The sequence below is a fragment of the Lacerta agilis genome, chromosome 8 (genome assembly GCF_009819535.1).
Source record: "Lacerta agilis isolate rLacAgi1 chromosome 8, rLacAgi1.pri, whole genome shotgun sequence".
Lineage (NCBI taxonomy): Eukaryota > Metazoa > Chordata > Lepidosauria > Squamata > Lacertidae > Lacerta > Lacerta agilis.
Genome location: NC_046319.1, coordinates 17253042 through 17274507, shown reverse-complemented (window position 1 = coordinate 17274507; position 21466 = coordinate 17253042). Strand labels below are relative to the sequence as shown.

The 21466-nt window shown below is 47.1% G+C and overlaps 1 protein-coding gene across 2 annotated transcripts in view; it reads left to right on the top strand.

Moving 5' to 3' along the window:
• Positions 1-14845: 14845 nt before the first annotated feature.
• Positions 14846-21466, top strand: part of LOC117050635 (Golgi integral membrane protein 4-like) — a 38480-nt gene continuing 31859 nt past the window's right edge. The window contains exon 1 of one of the 2 annotated variants that reach the window (XM_033156344.1): positions 14846-15326. In XM_033156344.1, coding sequence (XP_033012235.1) covers positions 15140-15326 — 187 coding nt within the window. In that variant the 5' untranslated portion in view covers positions 14846-15139. The remainder of the gene's footprint in view (positions 15327-21466) is intronic. The other variant, XM_033156343.1, reaches the window with a different exon arrangement.

The window sequence follows — 21466 nt, the reverse complement described above, 5'->3', positions numbered from 1 at the left end:
CTGCTGCTGCTGCTCCCCGCCCCCCCTCTTTTGAGCTTCCTGTTCCTTCCTTTGCAGCAAGCTCAAAAAGCAACCAGTACATGCACACGCACCCACACCCCCTTTCCCTGGGTCTTTTGGGCGTCCCTATGACCGCCTGAGGGCGCAAAGGCTTCCGGGAATTGTAGTTCCCTTTCTCCAAGCAAAGCAGGCATCTTGCACACTCCAAAAACTCCATTTCCCAGCAGGCACCGCGCCACGCTCTGGTTGCTAGCATGAACCAGCCCGGGGGTGTTTAATTTCCCCCCCTCTAAACTCCCTCCCCTGTCGGTGGTGTTGAAAGGTTTGGGATTGCCCAAGGACAAGCGCCATCTCGTGGGGTTGCTTTGTTGTGTAAGTGGGGAAAACAAAATAAAAAATACCCCATGCTTGGTTGCAAAGAAACATTAGAAGCCAACCGCAACAAGTCCCGTGGCACCAGAAAGCAGCTTATTTCCCCTGAAATAATTCTGGGAACTGTAGTTTACTCCCTCGCCCAGCTACAATTCCCAGCAACCTTCACAAACAGTTCCCGGGATTGTTGGGGGGGGGGGGAACTAATGTGCTTCAAGTTACAAGAAAGGAGATTCCGTCTAAATAGAAAGAAGAATTTTCTGACAGTAAGAGCTGTTCGACAGTGGAACAAGACTGTCTCTTGTGGACGCTCCTTTATTTGAGGTTTTTAAGCAGAGGTTGGATGGCCATCTGTCAAGGATGCTATGATTTAAGTGGATGGCTGACGGCGTACAGCCGAACAGGTGTATTGTGTGTTAACCGGGATGCCAACAGCCCCTCGGTCTGACCTAGCTCATGGGTTGCTGTGGGATTTAATGAGGAGAGGGAGAAGTACGTGCACCATCTAAGGTGGGATATAAATGCAATAAATAAATAAATTTAATAATAATAATAATAATAATAATAATAATATCACCATCTGTGCTGTCTGCATTTCATTTCTCTCAGATACCACCACCAGCAGTTCCATAACTGCAACCCCACCAGCAGCAGGTTAGGAGCAGTAGCCTAATCAGCTGCAAAACAGGCAAAACTTCTGTCATAATCTCCCTGCTTTTCTTTGCTACTGCTCCTCCATGAAGGGAGAGGAGAGATGCTGGACCCACCCACTTCTGATTTGCTACAGCTGGTCTTGACACCAGACCTCTGGGTGGGGTGGGGAGGTTAAAGGGGGGAAATAGTTGGTCTGATGTGAATGATTTTTGGACTGGAGGAGGAGGTTGAGGTTTTGTTTATTTGTTAATTAATGTGTCTGATTATTACTTTGTTTATTATTTGAGTATTGTATTTTTTTTTAAAAAAATGGGTGTTATGTTATATGAAATATTAATGTATTAGTGTATTATATTATTCTCCCAACTTTTCCCCTCTAAGGTAATATGCATTGTATATCTTCCTTTTTTATTTTTGCTTTTGCTGTAAGTTTCGCTTGAGTGACAAGCAATTAATAAGTCTAATAAATCAAATGAAAATGAAACAAGAACTTTGTAACTAAGAACAGGTGGCTGAGATTACTTTGTGTCCCCCCCCTTCTGTTCTTCCCTCCCTTTTCCTTTTGTGTTTTGCCTTTTCCAACTGTAAGCCTGAAAGCAGGGAGTCTCTGGCAAAAAGTCTCTGGAAGCTGCTTTGGGTGCCTTTCTTTAGCTGAACGAGGGGTTTAAAAAAGCACTTTAAGCAAACTTGTTTTCTTTTTAAAGTAACATGGAAATGACGGAGAAAAGAAAAGGGGAACTGAGTCTGCGAACAGAGAGGAATAAGAGGCAGGTGATCAGAAGAGAAGTGAAAACATCAGGTGGGAGGGGGACAGGAGAGAAGGGGGAACGAAGACGGGGGGTGTATATAACTAAGTTCTACTCAACGTAGGCACATTGAAATCAATGGCGTTGAGTTGGTCGTGCTTATACATTGATCTGGATATATTCTGCGTAGGAGTAACACTGAATACAACCCATCCAGAGATGACTTACAATGAACAAGGAAGTAAGGCAGATGTTATGGACTACTGCTCCGATAAGCGTCAGCTAGCACGGCCAAGAGTCAGGGGTAATGGAAGTTGTAGTCCAGAACATACCCACTGCCTTGCGGGATATCTTTGGGAGAAAAAAAAGGCTTAGGGGTATACCCTAGACCATGGGTATGCAAACTAAGGCCCAGGGTTCAGATCCGGCCCAATTGCCGATGGTCTGGGAAGCAGTGTGTTTTTACATGAGTAGAATGTGTCCTTTTATTTAAAATGAATCTCTGGGTTATTTGTGGGGCATAGGAATTTGTTCACCCCCCCATATAGTCCCCCCCCCAAGGTCTGAGGGACAGTGGACCAGCCCCCTGCTGAAAAAGTTTGTTGACCCCTGCCCTAGACAAATCCAGAGTAGAGTCCCTAAGGTGTTGGACTAGATCATTTGGCCTGATCCAATAGGCTCTTCTTAGATTCCCATCCACTCCTAGAGGGATCTTGTCAACCTGGGAAGGGAGCCTATCTAGGAGATACATTTGGGAGAAGAACAGGCTAAGGAGTGAACTCTCTCCAAATCTGGAGTCCCTAACACGGTTGGATGGTGCCCTGTATGCCTCCTTCTGGCAATTCCTGCAGCCTAACTGGTGCCAAATGTATTGATCTGCTTTCCTTTGGACCACCTACAATCCCACAATGTGGGATGCAGGTGGCGCGGTGGTCTAAACCACTAAGCCTGTTGCGCCTGCCGATCGGAAGGTCAGTGGTTCGAATCCCCACGACGGAGTGAGCTCCCGTTGCTCTGTCCCAGCTCCTGCCAACCTAGCAGTTTGAAAGCATACCAGTGCAAGTAGATAAATAGGTACTGCTGCGGCGGGAAGGTAAACGGTGTTTCTGTGCGCTCTGGCTTCCGTCACGGTGTCCCGTTGCGCCAGAAGCGGTTTAGTCCTGCTGGCCACATATTCTGGAAAGCTGTCTGTGGACAAACGCCGGCTCCCTTGGCCTGAAAGTGAGATGAACCCCTTAGTCACCTTTGACTGGACTTAACCGTCCAGGGGTCCTTTACCTTTACCCTTTTACCTTTGGGCCACATCAGCAAGGCTGAGAGGGTGGTCTTGTCATATGGGCAGCCCGGGACCTCCATACACACTGCCCAGGCTTGTGCCCCGGGGAGGTCAGTTCAGTGCTGCTAACGCAGCAAAAGCAACGCAGCAGTTACAAGTTCCCGGTCTTTGCAGCCACAGCAGGTGCTGTGATTCTGCAGCAGTTTAACTTCAGCCCCAGAAGTGAACTCCATTTTCTCTCAAGGCAGATGGATGTCAACAACATCAGTCCTGAGCATCTTGACTGTTTTCTGGAGTGAGGGAAGCCCCTCCCCAAATCCACCAATTACACCATTACTGTAAGGGAATGAAGACTGAATATATACTGAATGCTTTTTAAAAATAAAACTTTGTAAATTTGTGATCAAGTTTGGGAGCAAGCATATGGGGCCAGGGTTAGGGTTGCCAGACCCCTGGGGCTGACCTGAAATTTGCATCCATGTGGCAAGGAGAGGATCTGCCTCTGCAGTTAGGTGAGAATGTCTCTGCCTCCAGGGCCCAGTGGTCAGAGGGAGCACAGAGAGGAAGAATCACCAGGGCCCGCCCACAAAGCGCTTTACAAAAAACATAAAGCGATTAAATTATTTGTAGAAACGATTAAAACATCCAGAAAGTTAAAACCAGCAATAAGCTAAAAACACACCGGCATTCTTGGTAAATGGGTAGGCTTATCTACACAAAATGTTTTTAGATAGGTGATGAAAAGTGTCAAGTGAAGGTTCCTGCATGATATCAATAGGCAGAGAGTTCCAAAGTTTAGGTGCCACCACACTTGAATATTAATTTATTCCAGATGTGGGACAGGTCAGGTGTTACGTGGCATATATGGGACAAGGAAATCTCACAGGTAAACTGATGCCAAGTTCAAAACAAAATAAAATAAAAAAAATTCCTTCCAGTAGCACCTTAGAGACCAACTAAGTTTGTTCTTGGTGTGAGCTTTCGTGTGCATGCACACTTCTTCAGACACCTGAGGTTGATGGCTCAATGTGGTGCCTTCCATAGTTCCAGTTACAGGTAGGTAGCCGTGTTGGTCTGCCATAGTCAAAACAAAATAAAATAAAAAATTCCTTCCAGTAGCACCTTAGAGACCAACTAAGTTTGTTCTTGGTATGAGCTTTCGTGGAAGGAATTTTTTCTTTTATTTTGTTTTGACTATGGCAGACCAACACGGCTACCTACCTGTAACTGATGCCAAGTTGTTAACAATGGCTTGACAAGCAATCCTTCACAGGTGCTTTACAGGTGTCTATGGCCATGCCTATGTTATTCTCTCACACAGGTCACCTGCAGACTGGAGATTTATGTTTGTGCGGGATTAAAGCATTCTGTCACCCTGGAGCGACAAAATGTATTTTTAGAAAAGAATTGGGCGGTTTGCAGTTTCGAAAGTGACAGGAAATACATTGGAAAACACAGAAGGAACAAACAATTAATGGGAAGACATGTAGAAACCTTGCAAGTGAATGAGGATAAACGCTGATTGTCGTAAATCCACAAGGAATGCTCAGCAAAGGCCCATGGTTTATGGAAATTAAAGGCCAGGATGAATGGCCTTAAATGAACAGGTCATCTGGAGGTGCTCAGGGAGGTGTCAGAACCCGCATGGAAATCTTATGTAAATTTATTTAATTAATTAACTAAGTGGTTGTGAAAATGTGAAGAACTGAAATTAAGACTAAGAAAAGGAGAATGCTGGCGAACCAAAACAGACAGATTTCCCCACATTTGTGGCAGCAAATGACCAGGGCCGTCTTAAGCATATCCGGCGCCATGGTGCAAAGATCCCTCCGGCGCCCCATCCCACCCCCATTTCCCAGAGTTGTCGACCTTTTCCCAAGCCTCTGTGGGGATCGCTCTCCTCCCGCGGAGGCTTGGGAAGGAAGCTGCACGCCCGCCAGCCATATGGTTGACAGGGCGCAGCTGGCGGGCGTGCAGGAGGGAAAGGGGAAGCCGACGGCAAAGCCGTGCAGCTCCCCCACTCGCTGGGGCACCCCTGAGAGGCTGGCGCCCTGGTGCAACGCACCAGTAAAGCCAATGGGAAAGACAGCTCTGCAAATGACCTTCCTCTGGACCCACAATCAAGCTGCAGAAAACTTTGCTAAATGGTTAATCCAGCCACCCGGGGCTTTTCCGTTGCTTTTTAAGTCTTCCTCTTGGTCGATTAAGGACCACAGTGCCCCAGGTAGCCACAAGAGGGAGACGCAGCACCACGCTTCAACTTGAGCGCCGCTAGACAGCGTGGAAAGTCTTTTGCCGCATAGAACCCCATGCGTCTTCTGCACATGAACCTCCCACGGTGGGAGCCACACTGTCCGGGATGCGCACGGTGCTCAGAGCTCTGTGCAAAACACCACATCCAAAATGCGGCTCTCCTAAAACTTCCCAGATGAAATATACAGTGCTTTAAGATGCGGGGGGCTGGGAGGCCTTGCCGCCTTTAACTTGTGCATTACTTTCTGGGGGTTCATATAAAACTGACCTTTGGGTGCATGAAGACAATATCTAGGGGTGCTGAGTGCGTATTTGATGTTTTTTGGTGCTTGCCACTGTTTTTACTGGCCCAGCTGCTGTGCTTTTAATAGTAGCCCAGCAAACAGAAAATGCACAGGATTAATTTTTATGCTCAAATAAAACATTTACCTGCTGTGTGTGTGTGTGAGAGAGACACACACAGAGAGACAGAGAGTTTCACGCCAGTTAAAAAACATTGGCACCGCTGCCTTGGAATAGTGTTGGCCTCCTGCCTGTGTTTACACCAGAGGTGGTGAACTCCAGCCCGTGAGCCAAATTCGGCCCCCAGACCTCTCTACCGGGGCCCTCAGGATTCTCTGCATATAATCATAGAGCTGGAAGGGACCCTGAGGATCATCTAGTCCAACCCGCTGCAATGCAGGAATCTGCAGCTGCTCCATACAGGAATTGATCTTGCAAACCTTGGCGTTATTAGCACCACGCTCTAACCAACTGAGCTCATGGTCACAGAGTCGGCAAAAGCTTCCTGCATTGCAGGGGGCTGGGCTAGATAACTCTTGTGGTACCTTCCATCTCTGCAGTTCCATGATTTATGCTCCAAGGTGCATTATTAATCCTAAAACTTAATCCTACATAGGATTTCCATAGGATGACTACTAAATGAAAAACACTGATTTTTATTTTTATTTTTTACATTTGTTCTTAGCCAAAAGGCTGAGATGCTATTGGAAACTTCTTATTATATAGTTACAGGTAGGTAGTTACAGGTTGGTCTGCCACAGTTGAAGCAAAATTTAAAAATTCCTTCCAGTAGCACCTTGTATCATACCAAGAACAAACTTAGTTGGTCTCTAAGGTGCTACTGGAAGGAAATCTTATTTTATTTTAGTAAAGACTCATGATGCCAACCGCAGCACAGCTGAGGTACCCACCGCAGTAGACACTTCTACATTCTAGTCCTCAGCATATTTCCATTCTGGAAGGAACCTAGAAAGCCACAGAAACAGACTAAAAACCAGAGAACAGGCCCCGCATGTAGCGCTCTTTGGTTTTGGTCAGCTTCAGCGGCAACAGCTTCACCGTGACACGCTTGGGGTAGCCTGGCCACCCACCTGTGGGTCCTGATCCACTGGTTGAAGACTTGTGGCTTACGGAAATTAAAGTCCATGATGCATGCTCAATGAACAGGTCGTCTGCAGGAGCTCGGGAAGGTGTCGAAGCCTCCAGAAGAAAAGGGCCTGGGAATCAGCACGGGATCAAGCAAAGCCCGAGTTTATAGTGTAAGTGTAAACTAGACAAGAATTATCCTGGTCCAGTACTGGGCAGGGAAGAACAATCATTGCTGGAATTATCAGTCTCTGGGAACCTGCCCAGAGCAGAGCAGGAGGGGAGAGGAGCAATCTAACAATGAGGCCCGCAGGAATTACACACACACACACACACACACACAACCACTGCATCATTTGCTTGCAGTTTAACTGCCTCATTTATCAAGGCAAAGTGTAAATATTTGCCAAGCACATAATCGTGTTCATTGCTTCATATTTTTAAAAAAAGCTCAGGAGAAAGACAGAATTAGAATCACAGCCAGTTAAACAAACAAACAAACAAAAGGGGGGGGGGAATGCTGAGTCAGGCTGAGGAACGATGGACTCAAAAACGTTTTGTTTCCACCAATCACCGGCCAGATATTTCTGAGAAGCCCACTGTTTGCTTGAGGCACCAGGCCTCAATATTTAGAAGCCCACTGCCTTCTAAACATGGTGTTTTTCATTTCTCTTTCAGGACTTCCCTTGGCGTGATTGCTGGCATCCCCCCCCCCCCCAGTATTCTGATCCCGACAGAGGATGGCTACATGTGAAGCTGGTGAAGAGGACCTTGAAGGTAATCCCTCCAGCCTGTGGTTTTACCCTATATGTGCATGGTGGTGGTGCTCCTGTTGCGAACTTAACTTGGATCATGCCGTGACCCATTTGTGGATCCATTCCTGACCCACCAATTGAAGGCCACTGGTTTAGAGGTTCCCTTCCTCGATCTGGGTATTCCAAGGAGGGAGGACTGAATCGCTAGACTGTCCCGTAGGTGCATGCAATAATTTAGCAAATACTGTGCGCATTATGCATTTCAGAAAATTTATGTACCGTTTGGTTGTAAGAACAAAACAGAAAGCCAAGCCTCTTAAGCGGTTTACAAAAATGCAAAGCAGAATGTTAAAATTCTGGGTAGAAAAATCAACGGTTAAAAACAAGTATATAAAAGCATTCCAAAGATGTGTTGCAATCAATAATAGCTAGAGATAAAACACATGGCATGGTGCACATAGAAGAGCAGCATGTCAGAGAGGAGGTTGGCCAGGATCCTTGAGAAGCTAGCTTTCTATAGGACACACACACACCCCAGCCGCTTCGAAGATGAGTCAGTCATTTTCCAGGTAAATGGAAAGTGGTAGAGCCCAGATTTGGGCTGACAGCCTCGGGGAGGACTGTGCCGTATTACAATCAAGGCTGAAAACAGCAGTCACAGCGCTGTGCAATTTGGCAAACTGCCTCATTTGCTGGAACGGTGAATGTCGTTCTCATAACCACAAGGGGCCGCTGCAAGATGCTGTTTGTTTTTCCTTGAGATCGTAGAACCATATAATAGAATTGTAGAGTTGGAAGGGGCCATGAGGGTCATCTAATACAACCCCTTGCAATGCAGGAATTCTTTGCCCAAGGTGGGGCTCTAAGCCACGAACCCGAGGTTAAGAGTCTCGTGCTCTACCGACTGAGCTGCCGCCTGGCCTAAAGCGAATCTGCATTCTCTGCCCTCGATGGGGCTGGTGCAGAGGGCAAAAATGCAGGGAGCCCAACAGGAGGTGGAGCCAGAGTCAAAGGCAGGCAGGCAGGATAGCCATAGCCAGGTGGAGCCAGCTATAGTTCTAGGTTTGTCCCCATCCTCAGGAGAACACTGAGACTAAGGAGGCAGAAGCTGATAGACAGGCAGGTGTGGACTATGCGAGGAGACGTGCCTATTTGGACCGGCCTCCGCTGTGGAAGAGGGGAAGAACTTAGTTTGCAATTCCTTCCTCTCTCCCGGGAGAAGTATGGTCAGGTGGAAAAGTGGAGAGCGCTCCTGCACCTTTAACAGCAGGAATTTAGGGGCTCCTGCACCTTTAATTGGTAGAAAAGGGAATTTCCACAGGTGTGCAGCTGCAGCTGCTTAAATTCCCTCTTGAACACAACCATGAATGTGGCAGCAGCTCTTGACCCCCCCCCCTTTGCATCTGGTTTGCCAGCTGCATCTAAGCAGCAAAGTACCTGAATTGTGTACAGCCGGTCCCAGGTCCGCTCCATGGGTATATGCAGCGTTTATGTTGGGAGGGCACCAGGGCACCCACCTGTCTTGTTCCAGAATGGAGCTACCTGCCACGTGATTGGTTGGGTTGCCAGTTTTGTTGCTAGAACATCATTTAAGTGACCTCCGTGAGCATTTCCATTTCAGATATTCTGATTATTTCTACTTTTAGTTAAGTATTTTTATTTGTTTACTTGATTTGGGGGGTGGGTGGGCAGCTGAGCCCCTTGCTACGCCCATGGTCCGATCATTGGCAGCATCTCTAGGTCAGGCTGGGAATGTTCTTTGCCCGAAACCCCAGAGAACTTACTGCTAGCCAGTGCCGACAGTACTGAGCTGAGGATCCAAAGGCCTTGTTTCAGTGTAGGCAGCTTCCTGCATTGATCACCGATGACCTTTGAAGGACAGGAAGCATTGTTGTTGTTGTTTAGTCATGTCTGACTCTTCGTGACCCCATGGACCAGAGCATGCCAGGCACTCCTGTGTGTTGTAGTGGTTAAGAGCGGTAGACTCATAATCTGGTGAACCGGGTTCGCGTCCCCGCTCCTCCACATGCAGCTGCTGGGTGACCTTGGGCTAATCACACTTCTTTGAAGTCTCTCAGCCTCTCTCAGGGCTGATTTCCTTCAGGATGGATAGGTTTGATCTTCTTGCAGTCAATAGTCTCCTCCAGCACCACAATTCAAAAGCATCAATTCTTCGGCGATCAGCCTTTTTTATGGTCCAGCTCTCACTTCTATACATCACTACTGGGAAAACCATAGCTTTAACTAGGGTTGACCTCTGTGAGAACAGGAGGCTGGACTAAATGGGCCACTGGCCTGATTCGGTAGCGCTCTTCTTATGAGTAATGAGAGGGAGGGCTGCTGTGTGCTTCCTGGAGCCCAAAAGAGAACAGCAGTCTGGATCTGAAGAGAATTTGGCCTGATCCAGAATCACCTTCTGTTATCTTTAAAACAAAATAAAAATTGTTTATTTGGTTTTCAGGTCCAAGTTTTACAATCACACATCCAACATCCAACATAAAAACAAGATTCCAAAGAATCTCCTGGACTTCCCTCCTCCCCTTTGTGGGTCCCATTCTTAATCATTCCCTCCTGCATCTTTTATGATAATCCCAATCTTTTACATCTACGTTAGGTCCAAAATTCACCATTAAACTACAAGTATTATTCCAGTCCTGCTAATGGTTTTAGCTGTTTACAGTGGTTTTTAAGATAAATTATAAATTTTTCCCCATTCCTTATGAAAATTCTGGCCTTCCTGATTTCTGATTCTTCTGGTCATTTTTGCCAATTCAGCATAATCCATCAACTTAATCTGCCATTCTTCTCTGGTGGGGACTTTATCTTCTTTCCATCTCTGGGCCAATAACATCTGTGCAGCTGTGGTCGCATACATGAACAGTCTTTTCTGCTCCCTTGGGATTTCGGCACCTAGAATTCCTAAAAGAAAAGCTTTGGGGTTTAAAAAAAAAGTGATTTTAAACATTTTTATCAACTCATTATAAATCATTTCCCAAAATTCTTTTACTACCTTACATGTCCACCACATATGATAAAAGGTGCCTTCTTTTTCCTTACATTTCCATCATACATTTGACCCTGTTTTATACATTTTTGCTAATTTACTGGAGCTCTTTCTGGTCTCAGCAGCAGCAGGCTCCCGGGGTCAGCAGTGTCCCTTGCCCAACACTGCAGGGGGGTTGGTTCTCAGCAGCTGTCCAAGCATGCCATCTCCACCCCCTACCACCCGGGAGAAAACACAGGTCCTTCAGCCTCTGCAAAAAGCCTGAATCTGACTTTGTTTTCCCCCTCAAACCTGTTCTTCATTACCTTCAGGAGCTGGGAATTTTCCTTGCTCCTAATAAAAATGCAGAATGTCTGCACTGGGTTATAAAGCAGCTGAGGAGTGCCCTTGCATATCTTAAGAGAGAAATGGCTTCTTGTTTGATGACTCAGACTGGACCTCTGCTGACTTTTCTTAAGAAGCTGCAGGTGTGCTTGGAATGGTGTGTGGGTGTTCTTTGCCGTGACATTAGAATTATAGAATTGGAAGGGACCTGGAGGGTCATCTAGTCCAACCCCACCGGATGTGCAGGAATCTTTTGCCACTATGAAGGATCCCACGGTCTCAGCGGCCGTCGTTCCTTGGGTTGGAGGGGGAAATTAGAAACAGTTGGCATTTTAAGGCAAATCTACCTAATCTGTACTTTCCAAACAATAAGGGAACAGGAAAACAGTCCAGTTTCGTACTTCTCTGAATTCTGCATTGCCAATGACTCCAGCTTAGGTTACCGGTATGTGTGTAAAAGAGCTGCACTGTACTGGGGTAAAGTACGCCTTAAAATGCATATAAGTAGTGAAAATAATATACAGAAAGGCATTCTATTTGGGGGAAATTGCTTTGCAACGATGCATGTGTGTGGCAGAACTGAATACCACAAATGTGCAGATCAGCAGAAGTTTGTACTAGAATGCCTGTGGATTTTCATGAGGACTTAAAAAAATAAAATTGCAAATTGATGTGAAAATATGGACAGCTGGTTAAGAGTAGAAAAATAGAGAGATGGACAGAAATTGAAATTAACAGATTGGCCCACTCAATTGAATTTCCCCCCATACATATGAACACACTGCTATATCAAAAAAGCACATAGAAAAAAAGAAATAAAAGAAAGGGAAAACATAAAAAATAAAAAATCACACAAAATCCTAGAATTGTAGTTCCTGGATGTCACTATTCAGATGACATATTAGTATTCTATGCTTGAGTACATCAAAAACATTGGCTTAGAGAACAAATATTCTTGAGGAAGAAATGTGCAGAACATGTGTTGACCAGGTTATCTCAAAATTAACCTGCAGTTAAAAAGCTAAGAGACTCAGATGTTGACAAGTTTTAATCTCATTTTAAAAATGTTAATTGTCTTTAAATGGCTTCTAATTGGTTTTTAACAGTTTTTAATCAATCATTTTAATATTTCCACAGAGGTTTTACAACAATCAAGCGGTGTATATACCATTTTGTAAAATAGACAAGCACGCAAACGTGTGCATATTGGCAGAAACTTGCACTAAAACACCGACCAATTTTCATGTGGGTTTAAAAAGTGAAAACCATAAATTGCTGCAACAAAGGGAGAGCCAGTGTGATGTAACAGTTAAGAGTACCGGACGAGGGGACCAGAGTTCAAATTCTCGCTCGGCCATGAAGCTCATTGGGCAGTCTCAGCCTGACCTACCTTTCAGGGTTGTTGTGAGGGTCAAACAGGGAGGGGAGAACCTCACACTCCACCTTGAGTTCCCTGGAGGAAAGGCTAGCATATAAATTTAACAGATGGTGATAATAGCAAATGTGAAGAGCTGAATTTAAAGGTTGGGGAAACGGGAACAAACAGGTCCATCCATCTCTGTCTCAGAGGCCTTCTGCAAATGGAACTTGGGTCTAGATGGGTTTTCCTCCCTCCAGCTCCAAGCTATTCTTAGCAGCGTGGGTGGCCCAAACAGCCTCTCCACTCTCTGCTTCTAGCCTATTAGCCAGAGTGCCCATTTGGCCAGACACAGCAAGAATTTCCATCTCACAGAGAAATGCTCCATCTTCTGGCTTTGATGGAACTTTGAAAAGGGGATGGAGAGACTGGGATTTTTTTTTTAAGCAAAATACAACAGTCTAGCTATAAATATGCCTATCTGGACCCACCTCATAGCCATTCTGAAATATTGATTCTCTCTCTCTTTTCTGCAGAGAGGCTGGTTTCAGGTCTGCCTCGGTATCGATCCCATTGCTAAGTAACTTGGACTGTTGCAAAGACCCCGTGAGAAAGAGGTGGGGGTGGGTGGGAGAATATCAGAACACGGGGGTGCTATGCGAAAGTTACAGCACCTCAAATCTATCTGGCCACTCTTGATTCCCATGACGTGTGTGTCATCAAGCAAAGAGTTCAAGGGTACATTCCAGCCGGATAGGAACGCTCAAGGAAGGTGAAAAGGGTGTGGCCTGGCGAGAGTCTTGAGGGCCGCAGAGAGAGGCCTGGAGGGCCACACGGGACTGCTGAGCCACAGGTTCCCCCAATTAAGTAGTTAAATATCATATCTAAAGTAGCAACTCCATGAGTCATCTCTGCAATAAGCCTGATGGGCACTGAGGATTCTCCAAGATGGCGATTTCCTTAAGAGTTCATTTGAGGATGTGTAGAGTGCTTTTGGGGTTAAATAAAGCCTTGCATGGGAAAAGGGAACTGGAAGCTCCTTGCTCAGAGGCAGAACATCCCTGCAGCAGCTGCCCATCCTTGGGTGGATGGCAGGGAGTCCAGCAGTAGGTGACACCAGAGCCAATGATAGGCAGAGCCAAGTAATTCCAGCTTTGGCCTCCTCCTCCTTGCCAAGTTTTACCGGGGACTAAGGAGGAGGACAGGCAGTGAGCCAGCAGCAAATCACACCGTTCAAAATTGGAGTTAACTCTTTATTAGCAAAAACACAATCTTTGCAAATTTGGCTGAGTGTCAGGCCTAATGAGCAGAGTAGCTTATTCCCAGTGGTCTTACTCCATGAAAATCATTTGCTGAGACTGAAAGTCCCTGCCTCCTCACAGCCATCTAAGTGCTTTCCTTTCCAAGGTTTTTCCCAAGCAACCAGAGACCGGGTCTGCATGCAAGCCTGCTGCTGCTCCGCCCATTTCAGCCCTCTTCTGGTTATGGGAGACAAGTGGAGAGGGATCTTGTGGCAGCAGGTGGGAAAGACACCCCTGACTCTTCACCAGCCTTACTCATCTCTGCCTCTTGGCCTCCATCCTCACCTGCTTCTGCCTCCGATTCTGGACTGCTCTCTGCCACAGACTCTCCCAGCTCACTAACCCCGGGAACTATAGTTTACCCCTCGCATTGCTACAGTTTCCACCAACACAGAACAAGAGGCAGTTTCCAGGGATCTTTGGGAGCCGGCACAGCCAGGGTTTGGAAGGGCTCAAGGGATCTGCGATCCCCTAACCGCGTCACTGAGCCGGATTTCAGCAGCGATCCCCGGCGGCTACTGGTCAGCGGGGCTTACTTCCGAGTGAGCGCGCGATGGGCTTGACAGTCTCGCGCGCAAAGCACACCCCACTCCTCCATTGCAACCCTGCTCTTTAAGGAGGGTTGGCGATCCCTGGGATTTTATTCCTCCGGCTCCTCCCCCGCCTCTCCATCCCCCCTCCCCTTTCCCCTGATGCTCCCACCGCCGCCCCCTTTCCTTCCTAGTTCAGCTCCGCCCAGCTCCGCATCCTCCTTCCACCGCCGCCAACCACCTCTCTCAATCTCTCTCTCTCTCTGCATATCGCAAAATTGTCCTCCTCCTCCTCCTCCTCTTGGATCCTTCCTCCACCTCCCCAGCCGATCCTTCCCACCACCGCCACCCCGTTTCAAGTTGGAGGAGGGAGAGTCCGGAGGAAAGGAGGACAGAAAGGAGTCAATGTTTTTGCAGCCGCCTGCAAATCCTGCGGTCAGTTTCCTGGTCCGTTTCCACGCTTCCCTTGGGGATCCCGCTTCGGCTTCCTCTCTCCGTGTTAAGATTGTTGCAAGTTTTTAAGGGGAGGGAGAGGGTAAGCTTGCGATAATAAACTGCCCCCTAGTGTTGTGCGTGTAGCTGCTGGGCTGGGCGAGGGGGCTGGGCGGGAAAGGAAGTTCCTTAAACCTGGGAAAGTCCTCCGTGCGCATAGAAACTTTGGTGATCCCTATCTGTGATTCTGCTTTGCGCTCCCCTCCCCAACCCCAACCCCCGCTTCCTTACAGCACAAGGAAAAAGGAAGTTTAAGAAAAAGTTTTCTCCTGTGCACGCACACACACACACCTGGACTCGAGAAGAAAGGAAACAGCGGAAGGAGCTGGAATAAAACGGTGCAATCTCTGGTAGGATTTTTTTTTATATAAAAAAAATTGTTGGGGCTTCTTTTAAAGCCCAGCAGTTTCTAGCTGGAAAGAGATGAGCTTGCCCTTTCCCCCAGCCTCTATTTCTTCTCACTGACTCAGACTATGAGGATTGTTAAGCCAGCCTGGTCCTGTAAAGAGAAGAGGAAAAGGAAGTATCCTCCTCCATCTGGGAAAATTTAAAGAAAGACCATTATTATTGTTGTTGTTATTTCAACGGACTGGCCGTTCGGAAGGAGGGGAAGCTGCTGTTCTTGGGCGCTCACAAAAACTTGGACCAGATGGTAGAGCGGCGAAGAAAAGTAAAATAATAAACCCTTTGGCAAGGAAGCTCCCGGGATGGGGACTGGGCTGTGCACCAGGAGGCAAAAGGGCCTCTTGCAAACAGGGTTTTGCCTAGTGGCCGTCGCCTGCCTGGCATCCGGAGCTTTCCTGTACAACCACCTCCAGCAGAAGGTGAAGTCTGCAGAAGCCTTGGCTTTGAAATACAAGCAGCAACAGGAGGTGCTTTCGGCCCAATTGCAAGGTGAGAAGGGGTCTTGGCTTGCTTCGTTCGCGGTTGCGTTTCTTCTGCATGCAGCGCTTCCCCCCTGCAGGGGAGGCTGGTCCCTTAGGGCAGATGGGGTGCTGCCCTACCAACCTCAGTCTGCCCTCAGCCAGCTCTCCCTGGCCTGCCTTCTTCCTTCCATCCAGTCCAGGGGGTGGCCCTGCCTGCCAGCCAGCTTCCTTCTCCTTAGGCTCAGTGGTGCCCCTTGCGGGACTTGGCAGGGAAGAGGATGGGGACTAAACTAGAATTAGTTGGCTCTGGTCCGTTCCCATCATGTGCAGCACACATGCATACAATTTAATATCTAAAGTAAGTAGTCCATGCAGTCCAGGGGAATGGAGCCGGGGGGGGGGGGGCTCCAGATCTACTCCTGAACATCAGCTGGGGCTGGGAGTTGGAATTCAAGAACATATGGAGAACCACAGGCTGTCTATTCCTGGTTAGTCCTGCAGAAGCTACTCTGAGGTCACTGGGTGCTTGGTGTTGTTTTTTTATTGTTTATTAATTCATGTGCCATTTATAGGTTAAAATGGCTTCTAAGCCGTTTACAACTGTAAAAACCACACATAATTAAAGCATGCAATAAAACAAGTTCACCTAAACCTTAAAAACGCTCATCATTAAAAATTACACAAGCCATGACAATTACATAAAAAACATGACAATGAAAATGGCTAAAACAACAAGACCAGAAGTTCCAGTTCAAGGGATTGCTTTCAGAGTCGGCAGAATGCCAATACTGATGGGGTCTCTTGCATTTCAGCAGGGAGGGTGTTCTGCAACAGTGGTGCCACCACTAAACAGGCCTGCCTGTGCGTCTCAGTGAGTTGATAATCATCAGGCCATGGCAAAACTAACCAGGTCGTATTTGCTGATCACAGTGCCCTCAATGAGCAGTGGAAGTGAGCATGGTTTTTCAGGGAACCTGGTCCAGATTTATTTAAAGCTCTTTGCATGTAAATAGCAGAACCTTAAAACTGACTTGGTGGCTAAGAGGCAGCCAGTGCAGATTCCTCTTTCCTGTTTTGTGTCCCACCTTGTGGTGTTCAGAAGTGTCTATACAGTATACATCTATGGTAGGGAACCTGTGGACCCACAGATGTTAGACTCCACCTCCCATCAGCCACAGCCAGCAAGGCCTGTCCTTAGGATGCTGGGAGCTGTCATCCAGCAACATCTGGAGGGCCGCAGGTTCCCCAGCTCTGGTGGACCTGGAAGCTCCATCAAACTATCATCATGCCTCTTCATCGATAGTCCTGCCCTATATGGATGTGTCTAAACGCTGGTGGTGGGTAAGCTTTGAGCTATCTAAGTTTATCACCATATTTGGCCCATGGTGCATCTAGATGATTTTAGATTCCAGGGTTAATAGTCTTAGGCTGCAGTCAAAGGGAAGTTTATACCATTTGCCCAGCTGCTGATTTCTGCATCACACCTGAGCTTTCGCAAGACATGGATACCACTTCCAGAAATATAGCAGAAAGTCGCGTGACTTCGGGGCTCATTTCCAAGTTGCTTTTTCCTAGAAGCAAATATCTTGGAACCGAGCACTAAAATGGGCTCCACTCTGATGTCTTAGAGGTAATTGGTGGGTTTGGCTGCCCAGCAGGGAAACGCCAAAAGAAAACATCAGGATAGACCAGCGAGGAGGGCGGGAAATGCCATTGGAATGACCCTGGCACCATAGACTTCCCCTGTTATTTCTGTCCATGATACCAGACTCATTGAATGACTATTGGCCATGCCACCTGGGGGCTGATGGGAGTTGCGTGCCATCCAGAACTTCTGGAGGGCACCAGGTCAGGGAAATCCAATTTAAGGGGATTGCTCATTATGCTCTTCAGGGTTTGAGAGACCAGGCCTTTTGCTGCTTGAAAAACCTGAGGTCACCAGGGATGCAGAATCACAACACAGACAACACACAGCGTTGCTGTTCTGCTGATGTCAATTCCAGAGCTCGCCCCCTGGGATCAAAAGGCAAATAGCTTCTCCTGGCACCTTGTGCTGGCTATTAGTCTGGAAGGACCAGCTGGAGAGTTCAGGAAGGAGCTTTAAACATACCAGAAGCAGCAGCAGCAGCAACACGCTGTTTGTTTTTCATGATCTCTTCCCTGCCTCCCTCCAGCTCACATGCAGGCATTCTTCAGAAACTTGCAGTTACTGAACTCGGAGCTCATGTCCAATGAAGGGACATTCTTATTTTATAGCAAAATGTCCCTGCTCCTCCCTGGCTCTCAGATTGATGGGTAACTGGTGGTCTCTGGGACTGGATCCAGCTGCTTGGCAGATTCCGCCCTTCCTGCCTGCCTCTTGGCAGGGTTCTCATCCAGGCTTGATCAAACGTTTGGCAACAGTTTCACTGGTGTGGGAAAGGGAAGGCGGGGATTGATTTCTGATTTCTGCAAGGAATATGCCGTATTGGCCTGAATATAAGCCACACCCGAATATAAGCCGCACCTTTAAAATTGGAGGGGGGGAGGGAAAAAAAGGAAAAATACCTGAATATAAGCTGCCCCATTCCTCACTGCTCCTGGCTGTATACTGGGGGGGGGGGGAGCTGCTTTCCGTTGCCGGCAGCCTTTTCTCTTCCTCGCTCTCTCCCTTCCTGGCCTTGGGGAAGCGCTTTGCACTGTTTGCCCCACGCACCTGGCTGCATACCGCAAGGTCGCGAATATAAGCCGCGCTTTAACTTTTCATGGTTGGAATTTGGGGGAAAAGTGAGGATTATATTCAGCCCAATACAGTATTCCACACTTTGCTGTTTTGGGCTTTGCAAAATGCATGCACTGCAGGCCTGGGAGATTGGTTCCTTACCTCTCTCCTCCCCCCCCCCTCCCCGGGTATCAGGGTCTGCCACTTCCTTTAAAAACAAAGCAAGGTGCTGGTCCTCATGATTCTTAATAAAGGGCAGATATAAATAGGAACGTGGGATTGATCTAAAGAGATGCACTTGCGGAAGCCGGAGCAAGAGCTTTCGCCCAGTGCCTCTCCCCAAATCCACTCTGGAGGGTTGGGAGAACCCCAGGACAGCGTATGGGGGGAAGAGGGGGGAGATAATCCCGCCGGGGAAGCAGAAGTGCTTGTGGTAATGGAACAATTAATTTCACTGGGTCTACTCTGAGCAAGACTTAGTTGGGCAGAAGCCGGAAGTTCTTTTTACTGTGCTTATAGGCGATACTGTTTTGCTTCTGCAATGTGTGTATGTGTGTGTTGCTGTCCTGTTTTTGTTGTGCATTAGCGCAAGGGTTGCCCCTCCAGATGAGAACGATGTGTGGCGGCCACATTTATTTTTTAAATATTTGTATACTGCTGCGTCATAACAAATAATATCAAAGCGATACCGTGATAAAAAAAATGTAAAACCAAACGACAAAAACCATTTAGAAAGTTAAAAAACAGAAACCAATTAAACCATAGTGGAAGGACGTATTCTTAATAGCCTGCAGAAGCCTGGCAGAAGAGAAGGGTTTTCAGCAGCAGGCATTTAAAAGTTGGCACAGAAGGTGCCTACTGAATTTCTTGTTAGCAGGGTATTCCACAGGACTGGGCTGCTTGTAACATTATGTCTGAGATGACATTTTTAATGATGTGTTGCAGATACACCCACCAAAAACCCAGGACCAAAGAGTAGCCTGGAGAGGGACCCTTCGGTGTCCACATTTGCTAATTGTGGTGGTGGTGGGGGGGTTCCCTTCAGTTCTCTGGCATCAGCAGCTCTGATTTCAATCGCCACCTTGGTGTTTGTTCCCATATTACTTTTCCCAGAATGCCTAGGGCAGGGCATGCCTCCTTCTGGGCCATTGCAGAGGGGGGGGAAACCCCAAACCCAAATTCTGGCCCTTTCACCCATGCCAGATTGCTCCTTTGAAGGAAGGCCCATAGCTTAGTGACAGAGCACCTGCTTTGCATGCAGAAGGTGCTGGGTGGCGTAGTGGTTAGAGTGTCAGATTAAGACGTGGGAGACTAGGGTTCCAGTTCCCACTTGGCCAGGAAGCTCACTGGGTGACCTTGAGCCGGTCACTGCCTCTCAGCCTAACCTTCCTCGCAGGGTTGTTGTGGGGATTCAATGAGGGTGGGGAAAGAACCACACCCACCAGCTTGATCTCCTTGGAGAAAAGGGTGGGGCAGAAAGGCAATCCGTCAATCAATCCCTGGCATCTCTAGGTAAGGCAGAGAGGAAAGAGGCCCAAAAGCCTAGGGAGCTGCTGCCAGCCAGTGCTGACAGTATTGAGCTCCATGGGCCAAAGGTCTGACAACTTCCTGCATTCCTTTCCAGCCCGAAGGGTTTCTAAATGTTTTTCCTGCACGCTTTGCTTGGAGCCCAGCCGTGAGCTCAGGCATTCTGGCCGAGCGCCAATTTTGGTAATTACGGCTAGAGATGCCCGTCCCGCTTTCCCAGCTGGCTACACTTTTCTAGAATAGAACTGTGGAGCAGGAGAGAGAGAGAGAGAGAGAGAGAGAGAGAGAGAGAGAGAGAGACAGAGACCCTCAAAGGTCCTCTAATCCCATCGTTCGGGCTGAGCTTGACGAAAAGCCCTGGCAGAGATGAGCTCGAAAAATGTTTGAGCTGCGGTTGGGGGGTGGGAACCCAAAAGTCTTAGAAGCATGGAAGAAGAAGCAAGCACAAATGGTTTCTCTCTCTGTGTGTGTGCAAAAGTCACATACGGATAAAATCTCCCTTTAATAGCAAACTCAGCTGCTGAGTGCCAATCAAAACAGAGCCAAAACATGGCTGTTGAGGAATATAAGGGGAATCTCAACAGACTTGGGAGAAGAGTGAAGTTGGTAGAGGTACGGAACACCCTCCAAACTCGACCCTTTAAAAGCTAACAGACCTTTTTTTAAAAAAAAAATAGATTTTTTATTATTTTCCAAATATACCAAATTACAGCCAATTCCACATCAAAATACAATACATTTTTAAAACAATGCTCTGCCGAGCTGTTACTCCCCTCCCCCACGTCAGCAGGTTTTCTTGTCCATTCTTGTCGCGCAGTTCGAAATAAAACCATGTTAATCTTTGTCAAAGGTTTATTCCAGTCCTACTAGTGTCTTTAAACTTCCTCTGTTCATTCTTAAGTACTCCACAAATTTACTCCAGTCTCTTTGAAACCTCGAGTCCTCCTGGTTTCTGACCCTGCCGGTCAGTTTTGCCATTTCCGCATATTCCATCATCTTCGTCTGCCACTCACCAACTGTTGGTAGTTCCTGTAATTTCCACTTTTGAGCAAGCAATATTCTCGCTGCCGTTGTCGCATACATGAACAGTCTTTTATCATTTTTATCTATTTCTTCTCCCATCAATCCTAACAGAAAGGCTTCAGGCTTTTTGGGAAAAGTATATTTAAACATCTTCTTGAGTTCGTTGTAAATAGACTCCCAAAACCCCTTAACCTTGTTGCAAGTCCACCACATGTGATAAAAATCTCCTTCTTCTTGTCTACATTTCCAACATAACTTATCATGCATTCTATACATTTTTGACAATTTTACTGGAGTCAAATACCATCTATACATCATTTTATAAATATTCTCTTTCAATGATACACATGCAGTGAATTTCAGTGTCTCATTCCATAGTTTTGTCCATGCATCATACTCAATATTGTGCCCAAAATCCATCGCCAAAAGCTAACAGACCTAAGGGTGTAAAAAAAACAACAACCCACCTCCCCAGCCTTTTAAAAAGCTCCATGAACACTGGACATTTTTAATTCAAGCAGGGGGCAGGCAGATCTGGAGGCAGGCATGACTGGGGCACATTTAAAGCACATGGCTTCCTCCCCCAAAGGATCCTGGGATTCGTACTTTAGCCATCTCAGAGAAGCAGTTCTGAGCACCCTTAACAAACTACAGCTCCTAGGATTCTTTGGGGGAAGTCACATGCTTGAAATGTATGCTGGGTTACGCAGGTACCTGAAACAAAACCATTTATTCCAGGTCCTATCGGGCAGCATACAAATGATATAAAGGCATTTCTTAAAATGCAAAGGCTTTTAAAAATTGCAGAGGGCATTCTCCCTTCTCTCTCACACACACAAACGTGCAAGAGGGAATGATTCTTCCCTAAGAGATTGTTCCATGACTGGGTTTAATCCCCTTCTGTCAAACTCCCTTGA